At 44.5% G+C, this 10,937-nt stretch overlaps 2 protein-coding genes across 4 annotated transcripts in view; both read left to right on the forward strand.

The window, feature by feature from the left end:
• The window catches only part of il1rapl2 (interleukin 1 receptor accessory protein-like 2), a 344,386-nt gene extending 341,209 nt beyond the window's left edge, over positions 1-3,177 (forward strand). For both annotated transcript variants that reach the window (XM_047334583.1, XM_035650663.2), the window contains exons 17-18: positions 344-583; positions 1,031-3,177. In XM_047334583.1, the coding sequence (XP_047190539.1) occupies positions 344-583; positions 1,031-1,129 (339 nt within the window). In that variant the 3' untranslated portion in view covers positions 1,130-3,177. The remainder of the gene's footprint in view (positions 1-343; positions 584-1,030) is intronic.
• Positions 3,178-5,223: 2,046 nt separating this feature from the next.
• LOC118319928 (beta-1,3-galactosyltransferase 2-like) lies at positions 5,224-10,333 on the forward strand. Of its 2 annotated transcripts, XM_035650664.2 has the most exons (5): positions 5,255-5,338; positions 6,394-6,543; positions 6,631-6,796; positions 7,477-7,725; positions 8,495-10,333. In XM_035650664.2, exons 2-5 carry the CDS (start codon positions 6,449-6,451, stop codon positions 9,092-9,094), a joined length of 1,110 nt encoding a protein of 369 aa, XP_035506557.2. In that variant the 5' UTR covers positions 5,255-5,338; positions 6,394-6,448; the 3' UTR covers positions 9,095-10,333. The 2 variants fall into 2 exon arrangements, with proteins under 2 accessions (XP_035506558.2, XP_035506557.2); XM_035650665.2 differs by lacking the exon at positions 6,394-6,543 and having other exon boundaries at positions 5,224-5,338; positions 8,495-10,332.
• Positions 10,334-10,937: the final 604 nt, after the last annotated feature.

The following is a 10,937-nucleotide window of genomic DNA, read 5'->3' on the forward strand; positions in this document are numbered from 1 at the left end:
CAATGTTGTGTAGGGAGGGGTGACCCATGGACATGCTTCACCTGCTCAAGGGTCACGGTGGCCAAACCGGCTGTATCACCTACATTACTACAGCCAGATTTTACTTAAGAGTTTGTTTCTGGTGGTTAAAGTTACCCTTATTATTTTTATAAGCCCGAATCCGAAGATGAGACTTGAGCCCTTTCTAAAAGAAAGAAGTCCCAGCTTCATTTATTTTGAACCCTTTATAAAATAATAGAGCCACAGTTCATCCAGCAATTAAATCACAGTCTGAAAATCTCTTATATTGCACTGTAGCTGTTTATAAAAAAAGTTTATAAGAAGGCTTTTTTTTTGAACACAGGTTGCCTTGGCGACAGAGATTCCGGACTACAACCAGATGACCTTGCCACTAGCGGGGGGTCACACAGCTACAGCAGCCCAGATGAGGCATTTCTGCCGCAGTTACGAGTTCCAGCTTCCCCCACCGCCTTCCTCCATGTCGCCTCCTCTCCCACCTCCCTCCACCGTGCAGTTCTCCACTCTGGGACCCGGGGGGCGCCACGTCTATTGCAACATCCCTATGACACTATTGAATGGACAGGTGAGAGAAAAGACAGTGCCACTTACAGTGTGTTAGTCAGTTAGTGAGTTAGTTAGTTAGTTAGATAATTAGTTAGGCAGTGCCCTGCATCCAACATCTGCACAGTGTATCCTTTTTTCTTGTTTGTGTGCATGTACTTAAAAGTGAAACCCCTCTTTTCTCCCCAGGGGTTCAGAGCAGCTCACTGGGGAACAAGAGGTCTGTTTGGATAAACGAAAACATAGGAAAAAAAACTGTATCATCTATTATATAACCTCTATTTATTCTAACAGACTGGGAAATAGTTTTCATATAGCTGTATAGTTGTCATACGTGTGTCCTTGTGCTATTCTTGCATGCTGTAATACTGTATATAATGTAGAATGTTTTTAATTGTGTATTTTGTCTAAGACTTGTGGTTTTAGGGAAGGTTTCCTGTTGATCACTGTTGTGTCGTGTGCTCCCTAGGTACCTCAGAGCAGTACGCTTGGGAAAAAGCCGGAACTCCACCTGAACAGCACGTTCGTACCTCTCACCAGCAGAGAACTAAGCTCTGACATCTGGTAGATGTGCTCAACTGGCACTGGATACAAACTGGTTTGCAGATTGCTTTTTTTCACTGGCTTTTGGACCTTGGGTAGATTGGTCGGTCGACTGGTTTCCATCGTGCTTTTGGACTGTGTACAGACTGTCGGAGTGTCAGTAGAGACTCGTTCTGGGCCTTCTCACCCCATGCTGTGGACAAAACGACTTCTTAAAGACTGTATAAGGCTGAGATTCACAGTGGTTGGGTGTAATGACTGCATTCCTCACAAACAGATGGATTCATTTTGTCAAACCTTTGGACCAACTGGTTACCGACTGATACAAACTGGTATGTATGAGGGGTGGCCAATGCCGTTTAATAGAGGCGGAATGCTATTACACGACATGACTGGTTCAATGAATTTGACAGCAGAGTGTTTATAGACAGATATGGACATGTGGACATGATGAACTGGTAAAGTCCATGAAAAGGGGCCAGGATACCTTAAAGATGACTTTGGATCCACAGCCAATAGAAGTCTGTGTGTCAAACTAGCTACCACGTTGGACCTCGGAGCACAACGAAGTATCCCAGTCCACTCGCACACCGGCTGTGGAAACCAGTTGACTCGTCAGCTGCTCGACTACTTGGAAATATCGGTCCACGGAAAAGCAAAAAGTAGCGCAAACGCCGGTCAATCTTCCACATCGGCAACTTCTCAGAATTCCAATCTACCTGTTGACTAGGTGGCTCGTCAGGAGACAAGGTCGATTTCAAGCAATGCTTTTGGAATACCAGTCCACCTTAAAACAACAAGTCAACCTCTTGAAGTACAACTCCTAGTTGGCTACCTGGTATGGCACTTAGAAGCCGAACCCCAAAAAAGCCGTTGTGTATCAGAAATGGTAGTCTGGAAGAACTTCAAGCAAGTGATGCAGAAAACAATGGCTAAAACTTATTTTACTGGGAAAGCACAGTTAGCTGGAGTCGGTGGAAGCTATCTAGTTGCATAAACTAGTTGACTATAATGCTACTTCTTGAACTAGGAGGGGGGAAAAACCAGCCAGCTCGTCAAACTGTGACCCAGTTAACAGCAACTAGTTATTTCATCGAGAGGCGAAAATGTCCGAGGGGTGAACCACCAACTCTCACCACCGGGCTAAAAGCATAAAGGACTTGGCTTTTTCTATTTGCATGACCACCCATTTAGATAAAAAAAAAAGATAATCAAATAAACATAGATAAAAGAGTAAATGACACAGTCATTTGTCGCAGCCTCTTTTAACACGGAGGAAATGAAACGTCTTATGTTGATGCAGTATATTTGTTTTCTGTCCGGCCACGAGGTGATGATAAAAACTGAATAAAGGGAAAAATAGGAGGTGTCCCTCCAAAAACATTTTCAATATTTATTTTACATTCAAAAGGTTTGTCGTTTTAAAAGGTAGGAGAGAATTGTTTTCCAGGCTTTGTTCTTTAAATATCTGTTTGTTATAATAATCTCTGTACAGCTTCCATAACTGACGCATAGACCTATACATGACAGTGATTGGTTCCCTACATTTTGTTAACACTCACATTAAGTGTCCTACTTTTGCTTTCGTTCCGTTCAACTTTTTGTCAGTGGTTGGGTGGATGGATGGATGTTTTGTTTTTTTGATTTTTCTCGGCAGTACAACACTGCTAAGAGACTGATGTTTTAATCAACGCGACTACCGGAATCCAGACGACGACCGGTCAGCCAAAGGAGGGGCTTCACTGCATAAAAAGCCAGACTCCAAGCTGAAGCAGAACTCATTCTTCTTTGTGAGCTTTAAAAAAAAAAAAAAAAGTTTATTACCATGGTATTTAAGCAAAGTGAATTCTGTTTTGAGTTTACAAAAAGGTACTGTCATTGTCTTATTAGAACCAATGAAATATGGATATTTGAGATTGTTTGATACAATAATTAATTATTTGAGTTGTTATATTCGATGGCAATATACAGTATAGTGGTTGTCTTTTGATTTCTGCTAATTTCTTTGACTATTCATTGGATATATTGGTTGAAATAATTTAACGGAGAGCAAATAAAAATTATATGAGTTGTTTTGTACATTTCGAATGCCTTTCATCCGACACCGTGAGCTGTTATGCTTTCTTCCTTCTCTTTCTTCCCCACTCTGACCTTGTGTTTCATGCTTTGCCAGGTTTCACGCCAAGCTCCTCCCCCACACAACTTCTCTTTAACATTTGCTGAAATGAGGAACAGTGAGTTGACAAGGATTTGGGCTGTGTTGAGCTGCAGTAAATAGAAAGTAATTACAGGTCCGGTGTGTATAGGATTAAGGGGTATATCCTGGCAAAATTGAAATTTAATATTGCTGATTATATTTCAATTGGTATATAATCACCTGAAACTAAGAATCATTATGTTTTTTTTAGCTTAGAATGAGCCCTTTATATTGTGATAAACCTTGTCTCGTGGATGTGAGAATGTAGAGAGTGCCTGCACACAGAATATTTATACCGGGCACACTAAAACAAGGAGGAGGAGATCCCAAAAGTTCCAGAAAAAGAACCCTCATTATTACAAATTCATCATTTTCAGCGCACATCCTTGCACACAGGTGAGGGGCACAGTCTGGGTTCCAAAGTCCATCAGGTTGCACCACCATGTTTATTCAGTAACCCAGAATGGACAAATCAGACACTGGCTCAATTTATTACAGAAACTGTTTTAAATTTTCTGTTCAGAGGAGACGCCACGATACAGGGTCGAGTCTCGAGTCCACTGTGTCCAAGTCCGAGTCCAAGTGAAGTCACAAATTAAAGAGGGTCTACAAAGATGACACAGCTTTCACCATTCAAAGTCTTCACGACCCGGGGGCGCGACAGACGAAATTGACAGACTTATTGAACATATAAGTTGTCAGGGACTTCATCCACCTTCGAGTCCGATTTCATGAAAGCTCGAGTCCTCTTGCATTTAATCCTCGAGTCAGAGTCCAAGCCAGAGTGGAGTCATGAGTCCCGAAAATAGCGACTCAAGTCGAGTACTACATCCCTGCCACGATAACCCTGTGGTCAAAAGGTCGAAAAAAAACTTTCAAAGATTTGTTGTTAGTAAAGACTCAGAATTGTAAAGGCGGTTTAGTTGTTCAGATGCCCTCAGCCAATGAAGACAAATCATCCTTTAAAAGCGAAGTTGTCATCGCAAGAAATTTCTCACAAACACCCTTTTAAAAGAAAATCCTCCATTAGCCTCCCTGTGATGCCTGTGTGCCCTGTGCATCACAGGGAGGCTGGAGGCAATCCCCGTTGAGCGCAGGTCACGTGGAAGAAGCCAGAGTACCTGAGAAAACTCTGGCACGAGGAGAACCTACCAACTCCACGCAGAAGAGACCAGGCGCAACCAGGCTTCAGACCCCGCTGCACCGCCGCGCCGTCCTCCAGTTCCTCATTCAGCAGTCAATGATACGAATGAAAACAAAGAAGTGGTTTCAGATACGTGTTCAAAAGCATGTCAACTCTCATGTGTCAAGACCTTTGTGAATTTTCACCCCATTGCATCTATAAATGGACGACTACAGGTGTCACAGTAATAGTGATCGAGCATTTCTCTCATCAATAACTCACTGTATAATATAAATATGCACATGATACATTAGTTTCAAATTTGTTCTTATTAACCTATGAATAAGTAAGTAAATAAAATAAACTACAAAGTAATTATTTTGTATTTAAATTGTTAATAAATGAAGTTCAATAACCAGGTTCGGGAACAGGGGCCGCGCCTTAAACACACTTCATTTACGCACAGAAAGTACTCAAGCGCCCTCTTTGACTCTCATATGACAAGTGACAAACAAGCAAACAAACCTCCCTCTAACAAGCACGGATCGCGAACTCCTGCCCTCGCGTCAGCAAGGACGCACGTCGACTCATAGCGGCGACCATGCCACCGCTTCAAAGACGATAAGCGTCTGACTTGTGCACAGCATATCCGACAGCTGCAGTTGTGCTTCAATCTGGTTCCACAGATCAGCGCACTTTTGAAGAGCAGCGTAGAGTCAGAAAGAGGCCTTGTGTGTGTGTGTGTGTGTGTGTGTGTGTGTCTCACACGCTCCACCACAAACCACAGTGCAGTCAGACAGCCAGAGGCACATCCTGATTACTTGCTATTTTTTGTGTCTGTCAGTCGCCGTCCGCAGCTGTCAGCACTGGACTCGCTCTCCCTTGAAAATGCTCCAGAATTCTCTTTCCAAATCGTAAGTCTAGATTTATTTCAATGAATTTGACTCAATCATAAAGTGAGAGAAGTGAGAGACTCGGCGTGGGTACTGAATGAGAAAGCTTTACAGTAATATCCCCTGTCTGGGTCTTGTAGAAGTGGATCCGTCACACTCAGTACATCAGAGGCTAATGTCTGGATTCAGGTACAAACACGCATTTATGCCTGCGTGGTTTTTACTATCACATATTTTCAAAGTGGAAAGGCTAGGTTTTTAGCATTCAGGCATTACCAACACATGCACATGTGGAAATAAAAAATGTAATGAACAACTGTTGAGCAAGCGTCATTGAGGTTTCAATTATTCCTTGTTATTGGTTTGACTTACTCTAGTATGTGTGTCTATATGCATTACTGACACAGAGTGACAGAAGATACTCACTGGTTTCGAAAGAAGCTTGGGAGCCATTCGTTTTTTTCTCAGTATATTGGAGTTCAATTAAGGTATTATTTTTGTCTCAGACCACGGGAGAGTAAAAAACAGCAGGGTTATGACGCAGCTCTATTTTAACAATGATAGAACAATGTGAGCACAATGTAAGAGCAAATGTCCAATCCCACTTTTACTAGTGTAACGGCAGGAAAAGAAAGGACACCGCTCCACACAGGTGGCTCAAAAATGTTGTACATAGTCTCCTAATTCATCGTGCGTGCATGCTTGGGATTAACACACAATGGAGCAATCAGAAGTGACAACTCCCACTCCCTTTTTAAATGCTCGGGTCGCTTGCGACCTCGGTGAAATGTTGCGCCAGCGGTTGGTTTGCAGGGAACCTGGGGGACGGCATGAGTCGATTGGAGTCGTACTTGTGAAAGTGTTACATTCAGTGTCACTGAGTCGCAGTGACGCAGCCGTTGTGAAATTCAGAGCAGACTGCATGATAAAACATTGGGCGAGGGTTTGTGTTGTCTTACAAAAGGGTTCAGAGTATGAATGACTGCGCTATTTGTCTTGATATAAATAGTAAAGCGTGTGCAGTAACACTGTGCACCCCCCCCCCCCCCCCCCCCCCCCCCCCTCTCTCTGTGGAGGTTTTAGTGCTTGCTGCTCCAGGCCCGGCCCGGGTTGTGGTCGTGGTGGTTTGTGATGGATGCAGCTCTTAATGGAAACTCCGTCACTGTCTCTACGCGGCTACAAACAAGTCACTGCTTAGGACGTGAACATCAGTGGGCGAGGGAGAGGTGATATTTGCAGAGTACTTCCTGGTTCCAGCCTGCGGTGCGGTTGAAGGGCATTAACGGCGGCCATTTTCACTCTTGTCTCCGCAGTGAAAAGACTCCATGGACAAGGGCGAGGAGGGGGTTGATTTTGTTGATGCTGTTCCTCATGACGGGGACTTTAATGCTCATGTTCTACCTTGAAGTATCGTTGCCTTTGAGCTTTTGGAGAACAAGCTCAGTGTCTAGCAACAATATGACTACTGCTGTCTTCAGTGTAAGTATATGTACTGGCCCCTATGTCATCTTGCAAGGGCAGCTACGAATATGAGGCGAAAAAATTGCACACAATGCATTTGTGCTGTTTTCTGCCCTGTTTATCTAATGAGTCATCAGCTCTAAAGCTGGATTTGCACTCCTGCTGTGAGGACAGCCGGCGTCGTGCACCTCCTTAAAAAACGGCACTACATTTCGGGGCTATGGCATCAAGGAAGATCTGGACGTGGATACTGCAATTACTGTTTTGCCGCTTGTGTTTGTCCCGCCATATTTGACTAAAGAGATTTAGTCAAATATGGCGGGACTATTTTACTAGTTCAGGCCTTTACAGTGTCAAACATCCAACTAACCACTTATACTGCAAACCGTGTGCCGTCTGCATTCCCTGCTCTCTGCGAGTGAATGAATGTCACCACAGACGACACTGTTCTCAGCCATGGACACGCTATACAATGCTGAACGATGAGTTACCTGCATGTGGGTCCAGTTTCTATAAATCCGCTTGGCCTACTGTACGTATAATAAAGAACATTTAAGAATATAACTGTGAAAATTGCAAAATCCTGATGCAGCCTAATAAAGCATCTGGCATTGCCGAGCAACCAAATCAGAACCTGGACCACATTGAGTATAAATTCAGCTCACTCAAAAAAACACAGACTCCCTTTGCTTACACAGGTCACAGCGGAGGGCTTTGTGGCATACCCACACCATTACCGTCTCATACTGGACGAGCCACACAGATGTTGGCGGGAAAGCCCCTTCCTGGTCCTTATGATCCCCGTCGCACCCCACAACAGAGAGGCCCGCGACGCCATCCGCAGCACGTGGGGCAAAGAAACCGCAGTGCTGGGCCATGTAATCAGCCACTACTTCCTGCTGGGACAGTCCACGGAGGGAGATGCGTCCGAGGTCCTCGAGCGGCATGTGAGTGTCTTCATTTTTTTAAAAATTGCTCAAAGCAATCTCAAAGTGCTACAATCGCGAGGTACAATGGAACGCAGCAATTAATACAGTTGCAGAAAACGGTCCAGAATACGTCGCCTTCGTGTAAAGTGGCGCACCGGTGATTGGCTCAGTTGGTTATGGTTTGCAACTTTACCACCAGATGCTGCCAGAAAAGAAAAAGAATTACACACTGGGGCTTTAATGTGGATGGTGGATTTTTTGGGGGATTTTTCCCGCAAGTGACTCTTAAGGGCTACTTTGAGACATTCACAGAAGTCCGGACATTTTTACTGAACTTCTCTGGATGTGAGCAAATGTCCAGACCTTGAGTGGGAGTGAGCCCATGTCTCAGGGAATCTCAGGAAACATTCCAGACATGCTCCCGCTCTCGAGAAGGGCGGCTGACCCGCCGCGTTCATTATGCGCCAACGGCAAACGGAGTTCAGGTCTGAAAAAGCGGCCTCAGTCTAGCTTCTACCATCAAACCTGTCTGTCGCAGCAGCAGACGGCTATTTTCAGCCAAAGAGCATCTGATAGACACCATGGCACACAACCTACCCAGCACCTAACAAGGCCAGACCTAACAGGATAGGGTCCAGGTGGCCGGTGAAAACGTGACTCCAAACAAATGCTAATGAAGTTCCGGTTGTGCTGGATGTTTAAATACACAACTGGTCTCCACACAAAAACTCAGTTTGCCACTAATTATGACTGCTTTGTACTAAGTCTCCCATCACTCTTTCTTTAGTTGTTACAGGAAAGCCGGACACATCAAGACATTCTCCAGAGTGACTTCATGGACAGCTACAACAACCTCACCATTAAAACCATGGTCATGTTCGAGTGGCTCAGCTCCCACTGCCCCAACACCTCGTACGCCATGAAGGTCGACTCCGACATGTTCCTCAATGTCCACAACCTCGTTGACATGCTCGCGGCGGCCCCCCGACATCTCTACATGACAGGGCAGGTGGCGAGGGGTGCCTTTGTTATCCGATACCGCAGCTCAAAGTGGTTCATGCCCGTGTCTGTCTTCCCTGAGTCAACGTACCCACCGTACGCCCTGGGACTGGGCTATGTGTTCTCAATGGATTTACCCAGGAGGATGCTGCAGGCGTCGTCGCACGTGCGAGCTGTGAGCATTGAAGACGTGTACGTGGGCTTGTGTATGAGACACCTGGGAATCCCACTGACAGATCCCCCCAACAGTGGTTTGTTCAGGGTCACAAAACCGTTTTTCACGTACAACTGTTACTGGACCTCTGTCATTACAACAATACTAGAGACCTCAGAGCAGCTTCGGGATGTATGGGCAATTTATCAGACTCAAGTACAAAATGGCTGTTAAACCCTTCTGCCGGTGCAGAAAATTGCCACTAATTCACAGTTGCACCCCGTTACTGCCTTGATGATGGGTTTTTTGGAATCGACTTTTGACTTACTTGGATTGTTTGTATTTCTTTACACCAGTTACAATCATCTTGGGTGGGACTAAGCCAATAAGCCACTATTTTGCGTCATTGGTGCAGCCGCAAAATAGTGTCGGGAGAAATTGATTTGGAAAAGTGAAGAGAAATGTATAATATCCTACCAAAAGATTGCAAACAAAAACAATGTTAAAGCTATAGTAAAAGTTGAACTGGCTACGACCTAAATCCTTTAGATAACATGCTTAGATTAAAGCTACAGAGTGTAATATTTAGAAGAACGTATTCACAGAAATTTAATATATTGTCCATAATTGTGTGTTCATATATGTACAATCACCTGGGACAAAGAACCAATGTTTTTTCGTCGTGTTGTGCGACTCGGGAGGACGAAATAAAAATGACCACGCCGACTTCCGGGGTCCAAGTTCCGAGTTGTTCCAAAGTAAAATGGAACGCAGCATTAAACACGGTTGCAGAGAACTCGTCGCATTTGCGTTGAACTTCCAGCGCTGCGCGAAACCGGAAATGGAATTAACGGTGCGCTGCCATAAAATGTCCCCTGTCGGGTGCTCAGTGGGTTGCGGTTTACAACTTTACCACCTGATGCCGCCAGAAAAGTACAAAAATTACACACTGGGGCTTTAAAATTGAGCAGAATGAATGACGAAACGACAGCATCCAAAAATTACACAACGACACACTTTTGACCGTTCACGTGAACTGCAATGTAGAAGCTGTAGTTACTATAGTCAGGATAATATCTTCTGTACCACAGCTACACTCTTCTTGGCCTGCTGACATTCAGCGGGACTATGGTTGAATGCAGCTGTAACCAAAATATTCATGATTTTTGTGCGTGATGTGCTGAATGGATGTTTTATTAAAGTTTCAACTAAAAAACTGGTGTGTCGCGTGTACACACTTGTACACTTGAACATGGAGAATGAACAAAAGATCTGAGAATGAGGTGAGGTTTGACTGGCTGGTGGTAAGTACAGTACTTGAATTGGACACACCTGGTGTGACTGTAAGTTCCATGTGAGATCTACAGAATGTCTCCAAAAAGTACATTGATGACATGATGGCAAAATGATGAGTCAGCCCACAAAGTAGACCCACTTACCACAAGCGGCTCACGTCACATCCTCTTCTCGTTTGTGCAGATCAACGAAAACAACAAATAACGGGGGGGGGGGGGGGGGGGGGGGTGGAGAATGCAAGAACACGGTGTCCATCTGTGAAGCTGCACGTGTGCTCCTTCACTTTGAGTCGCCTCTTCTCTCTGGTCTCCGATCGCCCAACACACTTCTTTTAAAGTGTTTCATATGAGAGCAGCACATACAGTCAACGGTTTTTTTCTCCACCCACACATCTTTCTCATGCTGCTGCCCCAGCACGAACACGTGAACCAAACACAGACGCGCGTAACCGATCGAGACAATCGACACAACACCAGTGACAAAAACGCATAAGGGGGCGACAATTGCAGCAAGAAAAATAAATACATAACAAAAAAAAAGGTTTCGAGCGTGTATTTTGCTTAGTCAATTCCGAGGCTGCTTATTACGGACCGCTCTACTCCCAAAAGGGGCGACCACTCTTTTACTAACTCATCTAAGGTTCCTTGCAACACATTGGATGACCTCTCATAGGGCCGAATTGACAATAATTTATCGTACCAAAGGGATAATGTAGGTGGATGCACATCCAGCCAGATATTTAAAAAACAAAACACGTTTCAATGCCAGGTGTAAATGGGTG

The sequence above is a fragment of the Scophthalmus maximus genome, chromosome 9 (assembly GCF_022379125.1).
Source record: "Scophthalmus maximus strain ysfricsl-2021 chromosome 9, ASM2237912v1, whole genome shotgun sequence".
Lineage (NCBI taxonomy): Eukaryota > Metazoa > Chordata > Actinopteri > Pleuronectiformes > Scophthalmidae > Scophthalmus > Scophthalmus maximus.